Source organism: Hipposideros armiger, unplaced genomic scaffold, assembly GCF_001890085.2.
Source record: "Hipposideros armiger isolate ML-2016 unplaced genomic scaffold, ASM189008v1 scaffold_30, whole genome shotgun sequence".
Taxonomy (NCBI): domain Eukaryota; kingdom Metazoa; phylum Chordata; class Mammalia; order Chiroptera; family Hipposideridae; genus Hipposideros; species Hipposideros armiger.
In genome coordinates this window covers 4356371-4372725 of record NW_017731380.1, presented here as the reverse complement: position 1 = coordinate 4372725, position 16355 = coordinate 4356371, and the positions used below count along the sequence as shown (strand labels likewise).

General features: G+C 38.0%; 1 protein-coding gene across 5 annotated transcripts in view; it reads right to left on the bottom strand.

The window, feature by feature from the left end:
• Positions 1-16355, bottom strand: part of ACVR1C (activin A receptor type 1C) — a 67087-nt gene that overhangs the window by 19618 nt on the left and 31114 nt on the right. For all 5 annotated transcript variants that reach the window (XM_019636800.1, XM_019636803.1, XM_019636801.1 and 2 more), the window contains exon 3: positions 3855-4094. In XM_019636800.1, the coding sequence (XP_019492345.1) occupies positions 3855-4094 (240 nt within the window). The remainder of the gene's footprint in view (positions 1-3854; positions 4095-16355) is intronic.

Below are 16355 nucleotides of genomic sequence, written 5' to 3'. Positions count from 1 at the left end.
TGCAAAAAAAGTCAAAATATTTAAGATATTATTATTACTTATAGAAAAAATAACACGATAATAGAGAAATTGTTAAATATAGTGCAGAGATTAAGAGCACAGATAAGAAAGGCTTCAGTTCAAATTTTAGCTGTGCTATGTGGAAACCATAGGCAAATTAATGAATTTCTCTGAGCTTTGGCTTCCTTGTCTGAAAAACAGGGTATAATATTACTTATCATAGGGATACTATGAGAATTAATAAGCATGTTAAGAACTTAGCCCAGTATCGGGCATATTACATGCTCAATAATGGTTAGTCCTTTATATTGTGTCTTAGGATGAATTACTTAGAGTAAATAATAATGATACTGCTTATGAAGAGGTGTCTTAATAACATGAGAAAATACTTTTACCATCATGTTAAATAGGAATAGCACTGTAAATTCTATCCATCTAAATAAGTGTATCCTAGCTATTCAAAATATGCACAGGAAAAAGACTGAAAAGGAAACATGCTAAATGCTATGATGGTTATTTCTATTGAGTGGATTCGAGATGAACTGAGACATGCTTCTTTCTAATTTTGTACATTTTTTTAATTTCCACAATGGGTATTTATTACTCTTACAATTAGAGGAAAATAGTTAAAGGGGTTACAGTATGATTTATTCTGCAAAGCCATGTTTAGTTGCTGTCATTGCACTCAGATGGCTGAGGAACCCTCATAGCAACAACTATAAGCTCTTGCAGGATTCTGCCTCTGCTCCTGAAATGAGCCATGGTTTATTCAGATGTTCTCATCATGAGAACCACCCACTAAGACTAAATAAGCACGGACTATAAGCTTGCTATTATGGGTCTCAACCATTAGTCACAAAGCCCCACAGCCAGAAAGTTCTTCTGAGATCATGTGGTTCAACTTTATCACTTTCAAGTTGATCAAAGACTTACCTGGGAATAAGCGGCTCGTGGGAGGCAGACCTACAACTAAAACACTGGTCTCAGTCCAAACCCTTGTTCTCTCACCATTTAATGAATATGGCTGCAGATCTCTCTTACTGGGAAGCTTTCTAGCAGCTAACTATATGGGTTATTTTGATAGGCTACAGTCAATTTTACTACTTGACCACTCACAACAAAAGTTGCACTAACAATGATTAGGCCAAATAGTAATCTCAACCTATCTCCTCTCTCCCCTGCCTTGCACGCACACACTCACAAAAACATCACCACCAACCACTACTACCAACAACAATGCAACGATATTTAGCTAGGGAACTGGATGAGCAAATGTTTTCAAACTGAAAATTGATCAGGCATGCGATCAATACCACAGACCAGAGACAAAGTAAGCCAACATTATCTAAGGCACTCAATACGGCAATTAAGTTGAGACAGTAAAACTCAATAAAAGTTGCTTCAGTATCTTTCAAAGCAGCCACCCAAATTAATCTCATTCTTGTATTATACAATAAGAAATTTTATTTGAAGATACATGGGCTTTGCTTTTCTCTGTAGGCTCATTTTACTCATTTTTTACCAGGGAAGTAGAAGCTGATGTCTGTCTGATGGAAAGGCACCTTTCAGTAATGTCAGAAGTACTATCTCATGAGAGGAAAGCAGCAGGCTATACAGTCTCTTAGAAGCCACCTGAGACACACTCCACTCTCAAAGCCAGCCCAGTAAAACATCAGTGCATTTTCCTCTCTTTCAGGAATTATATCTCTTTGAAATGTGTCCATGATCAATCAGGTCAAGGATAAGCTTCACAATTTTTGTTTCTCAACATCTGAAAGTTGACTCTCCTCTAAGGCCACTGGCAATAATAAGAGAAGCAGAGGGGAGGGAAGCAGGATGGCCTGATCCCCTCCCCAAGCTTGTGCTCTTGTGGCAACAGCCTTGTTGCAGATAGACCCATTTCTGATTATCACAGGCAGTGCCGCCGTCACTTACTTTTAGCCAGTGGTCCCTTGCCAAGCATATGCAACTTTAGGGGAACATGTCTAAAACTCCTTCAAATTGCTCATTAAAAAAATCATCCATGCTTGGGCACATTTGCAGCTTTCTTTTTAAGAGAAATCTCAGAATAATCTAAAGAGGAGAGAGTCCAGCAGTCAATAAATCCAGATTTGCATTTAAAGATGCACAAAACTACCAAAAACTTAACATTAATTTTTTTTTAATTTTATGCCTTGGCTCATGACTACTTTCTTAAACTAAATATACAGTCTCCAGTTATGAAAATCTCTATTATGTTTATTGAAAAGGAAAATCCTTGGTCATATTAAATATATTCAAGGAGTTGCTCCAAAATACACATTTCTACCTAACATCTTCAGATGAACTGTTTTGGTGGTAATTACACAGATGGTTATTTAATGACTTGAATCTCATTGAAAAGTTACATAAGGTTTCAAGGAGCTGGCACAAATCAGATCTCTCTGTGCACATATTTTGTGCCTAGAATGTTGCCAGTGCTCAAGAAATTAGGGCACACAGGGCCCCAAAATGTAATACTCAGGAAAGGAAAGAGCACTGAATCTGTACATCTTTTTTTTCTTAAGAAATAATGCTAGTCTTCTATCCAATAAATTTAACTTGGATTTCAGTTTTCTAAACTTTGCAGTTTGGAGACATTTTTCCAATATTCCTTCCTTGAAAACATGCCACCTAATCGGTGCAGTGCTGGTGTAAACATGGCAATTTTGGTCAGTAAGAGAGCAGGCAATTTTGACCCCAGAAGCAGCAAACTATCTGTGCCCTCTGGATGAATTGATTGCACCTCTCTTTTCTGGACTCTTTGGTGAGTCCACAGGTGCATCATGTTAAATATGAAATCTCACATAGATGCGAATGCCTCTCTGTCGTCTGCCCCTGTTAACCATGCCTGCCTGTGTGCTCCTAATGGCCATGAGCCGGGAGTTCCTTAAAATCTGTTTGGGGTAATCATCACCCTCTGTGATCCTTCCAAAGCAAGAGGGAATGCAGGGGCTTCTCAAGTAGCTCACCTAGGTTTGCTCTAGTTCCCATTTCTGCACCACCACATGTGGACAAGATTGCTGGACCTAACGTGTATGCATGACAGCAGGGAGTCTGCTGCCATTTTAAGAAGCTTGTTATTACAGGGGAAACTCTGCTCCGTCACCAGAAACCCAAAAAAGAACCTCAGAAGCTTTGTGCTATGAGAAGCTCATTTAGGCCAAAATGCAACCTGGTACTTTGAGCTGTTTCACCAGGTTGTTCCAGAGTTCCATTAAAAAGGAAGAGAGTTTTCATGCAACCTTAGCAGCGAAAGCCAGGAATGCTGTGCTGCTCCCTTTCATCTTTCGTTTCTATGCTCTAAAAGAAACATATCCTTGATTTTAATTTCAGGTCAGCTCCCTGGTAACTTCATTCACACATCCTAGGGGGTGTGTACCGATTCCAAAGACCTTCAATGGTCACAATCAAAGGTGCTCTACGAATACTGATTTGTATAACTAAGTATCCCCAGAACTCAGCTCCTTAAATACAGTGACTCCTTTGTGCCCATGAAACACTACCAAGAGAGCAACAATGATTATTACTAATCGTCGTGGAAGAGAGGGGAAAGAATTTATTTCTTGCTTCAGAAATCAATTCTGAAGGGATGTCAAAATGAGAATCAGAATACCTAAAGGCACACAAGCCAATTGAGAAGACTTTTTCAGCCATGACAGTTCTTTCTCTTCATCAACTCTTAAAACAAGTTTCTATACCAGAACTTAGCCTGTACCATATCAAGCATTTAAATGAGGTAATTCATAATAGTGGGGCCGTTTTTTTTTGTTAAAAATGGTTTTTATTTAGTTTTAAACAAGGTTTCTTACTGAAAAATGGACCATGGCACATACCAGATCCAGATCCAGAGGCAGTCACGTCGTAAATCATATCTTTTAGAGTTTTTCCAGCATTGACCAGGTTGCACTCAGAGAGGGGCTCCTCCACATTCTGTCTCTTTTTCTTCCTGTACGTGCACTGTCGACCTTGGCACGCCCATATGGTCAGCACTGCAGCTACGGACAGGAGGCAAACTGGCACTGTAATAACAACGGTCAGCTCCATGAGGCCAAGTTTGGGGGCACTTGTTGATGCTTCAGGTAAAAAAAAAAGAAAGAAAGGAAGGATGAAAGAACATGACCATAAATCAACCCATTTAATATATTTTAGAAATTGGAAATGACAATCACCCAAATTTCACATCTGTAATGCAGCCACACAGTGTACCCTGGGTCAGTTGGCAAAGACTCTCTGTGTAGTAAGCAAAGATGGGGAAAATGACCTGAGGTTAGGCAGCAGCTAGGAATGGTTACGCCAGGTGACAATGGAAGGAAGGCTCATGGAAAGCACTAGAGGATCCTTTTTAAAACCTCCAAGCATTTGCCATTTTTCTAGTATTTTTTTAGCAGTTCATCCTTAGATCATTCATTCCCACCACAAATAATTACTGAGTTCTTGCAATATGTCACCACCATTCCAGGTGTGGAGATAACAGTGTTGAGTGAGAGAGGCCCAATCCTCGCTTATGTTCTCAGGCACCAACTAAATAGGTGGGTATGTAATGCAAAAGCAGAACGTGGTAAGTGCCATGAAGAACAATGAAGCAGAGGAAAGAGACTGGAGTGGTGGCAGGATGGCATTTTAGATAGCGTGGTCCCAGAAGGCCACTCTGGGAGCTGTCAGAGAGCAACAATGGAAGGTGTCACAGGCAACCATGTGTCTGGCTGAGGGACAGCAAGGGTAAGGGGCCCTGAGATAGAGACCTACTTGGCATGTTCAGAAACAACCTGTGCCAAGAGTGCAGTAAATGAGGAGAAAGATAGAAGGAAATGAGGTCAGGGAGATAAAAAAAGAGAAAGATCATATGGGGTCTTGTAAGCTAAAAGGAGGACTGTGAATGTTATTCTAAGTAGAAGCTGTTACAGGGTTTTGAGCAGGCGAAAGATGTAAGTTAACTTCTCTTCGGTGTGGCTGCTGTGTGAAGACACTAGGGGCACAAGAGTAAAAACAAAGACCAATTAGAAACCAAATGTAACAATCCTGGCAGGAAACGATGGCCTTGGCTGACAGTGCTATCTAAAATAGCCCTTCCTTCTCATTCCCCATTTACTCTCTGTGTGCTTTTCCTGTCTTATTTTAAATCCTGGATCTTATCACCCCCGGGCACATCATATATTCTTTTATCTATTATCTGATTCCCTCCAAAGAACATATGCTTCATGAGGGGAAGAACTCTGCCTGCTTTGTTCCCAACTACATCCCAGGGTTTACAATGGGCGATGACCAATAAATAGCTCCTAAGTAGCAGAATCACGAGAAGTTTTACTAGTTTTGTTCTTTATAAGTAAAGGAGAAGATTTTTCGTTTTAGAAAAATGATAATTGAAACCAAATAACATAAAGATATAATTAAATTTGTTGGAAAAATATGATAATTGAAACCAAATAACACAAAGACATAATTAAATTTGTCACTCTCATTTTAAAACACATATAGCCAAAATTTTTAAAGTTCATCCTGCATTTAAGAAATCTTTTTAATTTAGAAAAAGACAGTGATACATAAAAAAACTATGATGACGGATATTTCCTGTGTACTTCAAAGTACTTATTTTGTCACTTGTTATGAGCACATAGTTCATTTTCTTTTCATTCACTATAGACAGCCTCAGCGTCAATTTAATTTTATCTCCAAGGTCTACCATTGGGGATGTTGATTTTTGTTTTTAATAAATGCTGGGGTGTATCTGCTAGAATATGGAAACAGAATTCTCAAACATCAAGGAGAAGTAGAAGAATGAAGGCTTTGGAGAAAGAAGAGTTACAGGTGGCTATTGAGCTTTGGGCAAACTGTACCTGCCCCCAGCACCCCCCAGGGGACTCTGCTGAGGCCTATGAGAGGTTTAGAGACAATGCATAGAAAGCAATAAACTAATACCTTCACCTTAGAATCTGGACAAGTTACAGTGATAATGAACCTTGTGAATTCAACCATTCCTCAGACTTCCTTCTATGCAACAACAATCATAGTTTACTATATTAAGTGTACTTACATTTTACCTACAATGTTTCAACCAAAATATGTGAACACAATTTGAAAACAAATATTTAATTCTAACAGAAAAAGAATCAAATTCCTCAAAACTGTGTTCATAGAAGTTTCACTGTAATCCTAAAAGTGGCCGTCTATCTACAGCCAATGGGTAAAAGATTTAAAACTGTTCAGTGAACTCTGGAAACAAACATAACCCATGCCCTTCTACTTTGCCTAGTGAGTTTTGGCAGATCACCAAATTGCCTTGTGAGTGTTGCAGGATTCCTTGGAAATCATTATAAGTTGTACAGGTGCATATGAGGTAAGCTTGACCTTGAGTATTCTTATGACAAGGTGCTAGTAGAATCATTAACCATAGTACTTACAACTTCTAAAGTTTACTTATAAATGAGTTTTATTATCCATTTCACAATAATCTTTCAAATCTGCATTTCAAGTTATGTCTACAGTTTTATGTCTTCACAAAGGTATTCTAAGAAAGCCACAGAGTATACTCAATCACTTGCAATATATATAAACATCTATTTAGAACATGTTTTTAAAAATAAGATTCCACTATTGGATACATTTATACAACTAAGTTTTATTTTGATATATGTTATTAGGAGCTATCAAAATAAACATTACACTTAAAAAGCTTATTGATTGCCTTCATTTTAGTAAAGCTCTCTTAAGCAGAGCTCAGATCATCACTATGGCAACCAATAAGGAAACAAAAGGTCAGCAACCCTGAAAATAATCTCTATAAAAGTGCACTGCTCTAGTGACGACTACTGCTCTCAGGGATATTGACTACAGATGGGCAATGTTTCTTCTCTTGTGAACAAATTTACTGATACAAATTAGTAAGAAAAAAAGATTACTCAGCTAGAAAAAGGCTAGGAACACCATCCAGAAAGAGCTCCTTAAACACTGAGCAATTTTTAAAGCAAACATTTGTAAAACTATCTTCTAAACCACATGTTGATTGTAATCTCTATAGTAGATAAATGAAGAAAAACTGTAGTCTACACCCCCATGAGTCATGATAAAAGGAGATAGTAGTGCAGTTAAGAAGACATTTTAATAAGATACCTCTGATGAGCACATGAATTTTTGTAAGAGGTTTTATGCTTTTGATCATAAGAGAGCTCTTATTATTTGATAATTTCCAATTTTTGAGATTGTCTGTTTCAACCACGATGTAGTCTCCGTGGAATAAGTAGCTTCATGGGGGGATATGTGAATCCTGAAAGTGAGGTCTGGGTAGAGCTGCATTGCCATTTCAAGTTATGTCACTCCCTAGTAAATTAAATAGAAGAGGATGCGGGTAAAAAAGAGAAAAGCCCTAGCCCAGATGGATGAGAACCTAGCTCACAAATATCTCCTCTATATAAATTCTACAATACATGAAAGCAAGACAACGCAGAGGACAGACCTACTAACAAGGCAGGGAGAAGGGTATGTTGACCTGAATGGCGTGGGAGCTTGGGTACAACTGGAGAGAGTCATGTAAAAGGAAAAGAATGTAAGAAGGTAATATGAGGGAAAAAACACAAAACCAGAAAAAGAAGGAAGGAGGGAAGGAGGGAAGAAAAGAAGGAAAGAATAATTTTTTTTTAAGTTGTCCCTGTGAATTTTGCAACTTCCTCTAGAGACCTGAGAGGAACTGGTGAGGATGAAAGTCAGTGGTAGTTGCCACTGCCCAGATAAAAAGCTGGAACCAGTTTAGACGCCTCAACTTCTCCCTGGACAGTCCCTTCCTCCCTTTACCACCTTGTTACTTCTTATTTCTGGTTTGAGGGACACAAACGCCTCAAGACAAAAAGACAAAGGTGAGAAGATGATCTCCAGGTTTCCTCCCCTTGACCTCTTTTTCTTTATTCAAAGTGTGAAAAATTACTGATATTATTTATGAGATTTACATGACCTTCTAATTACCTATTTATAATTCCTTAATATATGCCTTTAGGAGGGGTACTAAGTGGAGATATGAACTTGATAAATGACTTCAAATAACTTACATTGACCATAGGCACAAAAATTTTGTAGTGTAATATCTATATTCAACTTAAGGACACATTTCTTCACTATTTTTGAATGGCATTCAAGTGGCTATAAACTAAGACATAACAATGGAGCAAGGTATAGAAACTCTTTGAGGCTAGAGTACCTGAAGAGACATGTACAGGCTGGATGGCTGTTTAAAAACACACTCAGGTAAAGAAAAGAGAGATCTTCATCCAAACAAAATGCTTTTTTGTGAAACATTTCAAGGTTAATGCTTTCTTCCCAAAAGTTGCTGAGGCAAGCAGCTACAGAAATTTTAGAGTGTGCAAAGCACCCCTAAACAAACCACAGGCAAATTTAGCATTAAAACCACTCCTCTTCCTTTTATTAAATGTTTTTTCCAAGTGAAAAAAAAATACCATTTTTCGAGGTTGCATCTATGAATGTATAAATATCAAATCACCAACTGGTTCCCCACACCTTCAAAAAATGGAAGCATTTCTTTCTCCAGCTTGTGGCTTTGAAATGTTTTCAATTAATAAATTAACCAAAAAGAGAATGTGGCTTGAGATGTTTCTGATGGGTCTGTTTCTGTCCTGGCACCTAGAAGACATGCTACCAGGGTCAACTGAATGACCTAGTGATGTTCTGTTCATCCACCTCTCTCATAAACCTTCTATGACACAACCCTGTGATTTCAATTAAAGAGCATCTGTTCAGTTCACAAGTTTCTGGGAGGAAATGATATGTGCAGGTAAAACAGAAGAGAGAGAATACATTATCTCTAAGACATTCAAAGCGACATCATTAATTAGCTCAACAGGAATAATTTCTTTTGTCAAAATCAGAGTGACATGCTAAGCAATGAGAAATCTCCCAAATCTTTATGGTGAACTTCCTTTAACCTGCCATTTCGAAGCATCCTTAAATGGGGGTACCATCATTTCACACATTAGCTTGATGGTAATGAAAATACATTTCTAATGAGTTTCTTGTAGCTTTACTTGCTGGTACAAAGACTGGGTCCAGGTTGATTGATTTGCATAATGTTACACTAAGAACAATTCTCTAGGAAGAAGGTCAGAGAAATGGGACATGTCCCACATCCTTGTGGAATTTAAAATTTTCTAAGGAATACACGACCCATCTAGGGAACAATTCCAAAGCAACTTCATGAGTAAAAATATGGAGAAAATTTTATGTAAGAGCAAGGGAGGTGGGAGATAAGAAAAAGATCATCATGAAGAGTTCCAGTCATAATAAATTCATCCAATATAAAAGAATATGTAACTACACTTACATGTGTGAAGTACATACACGTGAAGCAAAACAGGCCCAAGGAACTAAGTCACAAATACAGGTTTTATTTGTTTAACACTCCCATGTAATTCTGTACTCGCTGGTGGCAGGCAGCTCGTCCCCACCCCGAGCTTGTCCTAGCCGCCTACTTCTTCACAGTGACCCTTATAAATGTCACCAGGAATAACCCAGTTAGAAGTTAATTCAGTTACATCCTTCCAACATTCTCCACTATAGGAAGCAGCAAAATGTCTCCCTTTTTCATAGATCGAGAATAATCATGTCAAACGGGTTGTTTTTGATCAACATGAACCTCAAGTACTGAACGATAGCAGACTATGTATTCTAATCTAGATTCAACTGAGCCATGAGTGACAGAAATAGCATGGGAATTATTTCTGCCTTTTAAATGAATCAGATGAGCTATCAAGGGGCCACTTCACTGTTCGGTATTCAATCTATAAACGGCTATTTGCATACACTGTCTTCACCTGGTCTGATTTCCTGAGTGTATGGCAGGCAGGGATCAGCACACATAAAAACATTTCCTGAACTGTTCTTTGTGCTGCTGGTTTTCTGGGAGGGTGTGGGGAACACCAAGAAGCTTCACATATTCCCTTGTCCACTAGCATTTGAATTTAAGAATAATAATGTTTTTATATCGTAAGGAAATGGAATGATGGATTGAAGACTATAATCTTTGGCATGAGGGGTATGAAGAACTTTGACTCATGCAGAAGTGAGATTAATAAAACATAGGAAGAAGTTAAATTGGCTCTACCATTTTTCTTAATTTCAGGGCATGCACCCAGAGATTAGCTTCTTAATCTGTCATTGAAACACATATCCTTAAATGATACATATGTGTAAAGAAATGAGATAGTAATTATAGAATAGATCGAATATTTTAGCATTTTTCTTTAATATTTTTATATGGGAAAAGTGAAACTTCCTTGGAAGCAGCACCTGTATCTCTTATCTCTGCTTCCCCAGCTCACAACAGAGAGCCTTGTTCAGAGAAGGCACTAAAAATATTGATGAAAGAGGAAAAGTTAAACTTCGCTGTCCTAAAGTTCATGCTAATATAATTTCTCCCACAGTTAACACGTTCACATAGAGCAGATGGTCCACTTACAAGAAATTGATGTGAGATAATCCTATTTTGATCCAGTTCAATGTGTGTACATGGTAATCATTCCCCAAAATGTTTGAATACACTGGTAATATTATTCACACAACTGGGAAAGTAGAGGCTTACATAATGTAAAATCTGCAATTTAGAATTGGTTATAAATTTTACTTTCTACTTCTTATCATATCCCTGTGAACAAAATTTCATAATCACAATCACTGTACTTGAGATAAAAAATGCTTCCTAACTTCCTATATTAAACTTTTAAAGCACAAATTTAACTCCTTTGTATGCTTATATTTCATAGCACTTTCTAAATCATAAAAATCATAGGAGCTTTCAGTTTTTTTGGGGGAAAAAAACCCATCTGGCACACCTGTCAGGTGTGCACTGAATCCTCAGAGAATGAGCTATAAATGGATTTGTTCATGTGATAGCAGAACAATTCCACAAGGGGTCCCATGAGCATTTCTCAGCATGTAGATGTCACCTTACACAGACTAGATCAATGAATTTATGTTTAAAATAGAAAACCATAAAAGTTAAGAAACAACCATATATTTTTTTTAAGAAATAAAAATAACAAGACATTTAAATTCCCAAAAGAATAATACTATGAGTCTGCAATTTTTATAATTATACCATAGCATGCTTTAAAATTATTAATTTTTGATATATTCAATTCTAATGTTTTAGCAGGTTATCTTCCTTCAGATGTAATCCTTCAGTTTGGTTTATACTGAAGTCTAATTTAGACATGTGCCTAATCAATATGCATTGTTCACCTACCCTAATATAATCAATTTTCTTTTTCTCTTTCCACAACTGAAAACAGAACAGGAAGGTGGAAATTGTACTGAGGTTTAATGAAGCACCTACGTTTAAATGTTGTACATGTATTTTCTTTATTGAAACTAATTATTTCAATTAGTTGAAAATATAATAGCATTATTAAAACAATGTTTTGAAATCTGAAAGGGAAAATAAGAAATTATTACTACACTTACCCTTTCAAGCATTGTATGTTCTGGTAGCAAAGTGGGAACAAAGTTGCCTGAACTTGAATGTTCTTGTTGAACAGTTTATTTCCATATGAAGGGTGGTAATTAGTGCAAGTATGAACTAAATAGACATGCCTATCAAAATTAACCCTCTAAATAACCAGCTTCACTAGCCGGGCTTCTAGATCTTACCTGGGATGAATTTTCACAGACAATTCTAGAGTTCCCTTAGTGCCATTTTACATCACTGCTATTTCTCTGAGCATGTCTCTGATGTCACCTAGAGTCATCAGAAATCATTTCTGTTACAAACCAAAATGTAATGTAGCCATGAAAGAATCAAGCAACAAAATGTGATTCCTTCACAAAGGAAAAGGTATATGTTTTAAAAATAAGGGCAAGAAGATATAGAATTGCATTAGACAAAATAACTCAACTATACTTCGATAGAAAAGATACTAAACTATTATAGTGGAAACTCTAGGCCAGTGGATATAAGCTCAACACATATCGAATGAATGAATGAAGAGGGAAAGACTATGCCCGATAAGGAAGTCAGTTGGCTGATAACAAGAGGGAGACCTCAAGGATGCCTCATCTTCTGATTTTTCAAGACAAGCCAGACATCTGGATTTTTATATTAAGACTCTTGATTTTTAACATAAGTACATTTACTTTTCTCTTCCAGAAACTATGTAGATCAAACAAAACCTGTCTGTGGGCCAGCGAAAATAAGCAGGTGGAACTCTGGGTGACTTGTTTTGCTGTTTCTATGTTCACTAGAATTGGGTTTAGCTACGAATAACAGAGGACCTCAAACATTTTTTTCCTCTTTCATGTAAAAGGAATTTGAAGATGGGTTGTCCAATGTTAGCAGCATGGCCCAGGAAGCATTCATTAGGGCTCCTTGCATCTCCCCTGTTGCCACCCTTATGGTGTCACCATTATCCTCATGGTTCAAGGCCGCTGCTACAACTCCATCCTTCATTTAGTTCCAGGCAGTGTGGTGAAGGATGGCATAGCAATGTGCCAGTGCTATTTTAATGAGTCTTCTCTGAAGCTCTCCGAAACATTGCCACTTATCTCATTAGCCTGAACTCAGTCACATGGCCACACTTAACCTATAAGAGTACCTGAAAATATTGTCTGTTAGGTAAACAGCCATACAAAGACCTAAAAGTCTAGGTTATGCTACTAAATGGGTATGAGAGGAAACTAGATGTTTTTGAAACACTTATTTATAGTCATAGTAAACTATGATCTATTAGATTTTATTAGAAAAAGACCATGTGCAACAAAACAAGTCAGACGGTATAAGAATTTATAAGAAAAGGGTTAAATAATGTCCTTAGCCTATTGGCTCTCCAATACCAACACCAGGTGTTAATAGAATGTGTAATTTCCATAAATTTATTATACTCAAAGATTACTTTGAAACAATGTTTTTTTTCTTCTTTTGTTGTGAAATATAATGAATATACAGAAAAGTATAAACAATATATAGGTTGACTATAGAAATAATTAGAAACTCCCATGTATCACCACTCCACTCACCCCCTTTCCCCATTCTCCCCAATATGAGACACTCTCACATGAGCACAACCTTATCCCGCCCCTCAGGGTAACCTTTATCCTGATTTGGAGAATAAACATTTCCTCACACTTGTACTGTGGTTCCCAGAACCCCTTGTCCTATATGGTTCCAGGTTGAAGTTGGGACATTTGCATGCATATTCATGAATGAGAATAGCTTGTAATTTTTTTTTCATACTGTCTTTGTTGGGTTTTGATACCAAGGTTATACATATAATGAGCTAGGAGTATTTCCTCTTTGTCTATCTTTTGGAAGAGTTTGTGTACGAATTATGTGTTCCTGGAAGTTTAGCAGAATTTTCTCATAGAGCCTCTTGGGCTTTAAAATTTTCTTTTCGGGAATATTTCTTATTACCTTTTAAAAAAAAACTACTGATTCAAGTTCTTTAATGTCATAAGAATATTCAGGTTTGGCAAGTTATAATTTTCTAAAAATTAGATTGCTCATAAGTCTATTGTATACATGTACCGCCTCTTCTTTATCCATTCATCTATTGATGGACACACACGTTGCTTTTATGTCTTGACTATTGTAAATAATGCTGCGATGAACATATGGATGCATATATCCCTTCAAAGTAGTGTTTTGGGTTCCTTTGGATAAATACTCAGAAGTAGGATTACTGGGTCCTTCTTTGCCTCTTCTTATAGGCTTTGTTTTAAAGTCTATTTTGTCTGGTGTAAGTATTGTTATCCCAGCTTCTTTTTTTTTTCATTTCCATTTTTATAAATTACCTTTCCATCCCTTTACTTTCAGTCTCTGTGTGTGTGTTTTGATCTGAAGTGAGTCTCTTATAGGCAGCATATGTAAGGGTCTTGTTTTCTTATCCATTACCCATGTCTTTTGATGGGAGAATTTAATCCACTTATATTGAAAGTAATTCTTGATAGATATGTATTTATTGCCATTTTGTTATTCACATGTTTGATGATTTTTTCTTCTTCTTAAAGAAGTACCATTTCTTGTAATACTGGTTTGGTGATGATGAACTCCTTTAGCTTTTTCTAGTCTGGGAAGCTCTTTACCTGTCCTTCGATTATAAATGATAGCTTTGCCAGGTAATCTTGGTTGTAGGTCCTTGCTTTTCATCACTTTGAATATTTTATGCCAATCCCTTCTGGCCTGCAACATTTCTGATGAGAAAATAGCTGACAGTCTTATGGGAGCTCCCTTGTAGGTAACTAACTGCTTTTCTCTTGCTGCTTTTAACATTCTCTTTGTCTTTAACTTTTGGCATTTTAATTGTGATGTGTCTTGGTGTGAGCCTCTTTGGGCTCATCTTGCTTGGGACTCTCTGAGCTTCCCAGACTTTTATGTCTATTTCCTTCACCAGGTTAGGGAAATTTTCAGTCATTATTTCTTCCAATAGGTTTTCAATTCCTGCTCTCTCTCTTCTCCTTCTGGTACCCTTGTGATGCAAATGTTGATACATGTGATGTCCCAGAGACCCCTTAAAATATCCTCATTTTTTTTTACATTTTTTCTTTTTGCTATTCTGATTGAGTGTTTATTGCTACTTATCTTCCAAATCACTAATTTGATCCTCTGCTTCCTCTCATCTACCTTTGATCCTCTCTAATGTATTCTTCACTTAAGTTATTGTATTATTCACTTCTGACTGGTTATTTTTTTATGTTTTCTATCTCCATTTTGATGTTTCCTATGTCTTTGTTGTAGTTCTCACTGAGATCAATGAGCGTCCATTCTTATAACCAGTGTTTATTGGATCATCAGTCATGACACATTTTTGCAATGAAAAACAGAAAAAAATGTCATGACTTTTCCGGCAACCTAATAGAACCCTGCAGCTGGTAGATTGCTTGTCTCCATTTTGTTAGTTTTTTTCTGGAGCTTCATTCTGTTCTTTTATTTGGGACATGTTTCTTTGTCTCATAATTTTGACTGTCTCCCCTCATGTTTATTTCTATGTATGAGGTAGAGCTGCTACGTCTCTCTGTAGTAATAGAGTGGCTTTATGTATTAGGTGTCCTGTGGTGCCCAGCGGCAGTTTCCTTGATCACCTGAGCTAGGTGCTCCAGGTGTGTCCCTTATGTGGGGTATGTGTGTACTTCTTTTGTAGTTGAGCCTTGGTTGCTATTTGCACATTAATGGGAGGGAATGACCCTCAGGCTATTTTGTTGTGAGGACTGGCCATAATTACAGTGGAGGAGCTGTTGTGCAGGAACTGGCCCTACAGAGCAGGATTCACTTTAGCAGGGCTCTGTTGCATGTGGAATATACCCTTTGGGTGCATTGTTTTTGGAGGTGGTTGGGGGTGCTCTGGTGTGGTCTGAAGCTGAGCACTGGATATGTTGGTTCTTGGGCCTCTCAGGAAGGCTCTAATGCAGATCAAGGTCAGCCACTGCCTGTGCCATGCCCAGGGCTACTTGGTATGAGCTACAATGTGATCTGCACATGGTTGCCACTTGTGCTGGGCTTGGAGGTGCCTGGGAGAGTCTAGGCTGCAAACCAAGACCAGTTACTGCTAGTTCTGGGCTTGGGGCTGCTTATCAAGTGGTAGTGGGCAAGCCAAGGCCAGGTGCCACTCGTTTGGAACTTTTGAACCTTTGAGAGATTATAGGAAAGTCTGCAGCATGAGCCAAGGAAGGCCATTTGTATGGAAAAACCACTGGAAGCTGATTAGGTGGGTCCACAAGTTGGGTGGGACAGAGTCTCAGGGAATCACCAGGTTGGTTTGAATGCTATTGGCTAGGTTGGTGAAGACTCAGATATGGCAGGCTGAGAGAGGGAGGGCTCAACAAAGAAACAACAGCTTTTGCCAGCACTTCCATCTGGGAGACAGCTGCCCCTCCAGACCTTGCTCTGAAGCCAGACAATTCAGTTCCTTCCTATATGTCCCTGGCACCTTTCAAGCTGTTGCCCTAGCACTGGAGCTCAGAGTGAGTGAGACCATCAGCAAGTAAGTCCATTATGGGCCCTTTAAGAGGAAGCCAAGGACTACAATAGCCCTCATTCTCACTCAGCTACAATCTGGCTGTTTTTCACAGCTAGAATTTATGGGGACTTCTTTTCCCAGTACTATAACCCTGGGCTGAGGAAGCTGGTGTGAGGCTGGGAACCCTTGCTCCTCAGGGAAGACCTCTGCAGCTGAGGTATCCCTCCTGAGTTTTAACCTCCACATGTGGATCTGGGATCAGCCCATTCTGCATCTCCACCTCTCCTACCTACCAATCAAGATGTGACTTTTTCTGTATATCTTTAGTTATAGAACTTCTGTTCAGCAAGTCTTCAGGTGATTCTCATTGATGGTTGTTCTGTAGTTTAG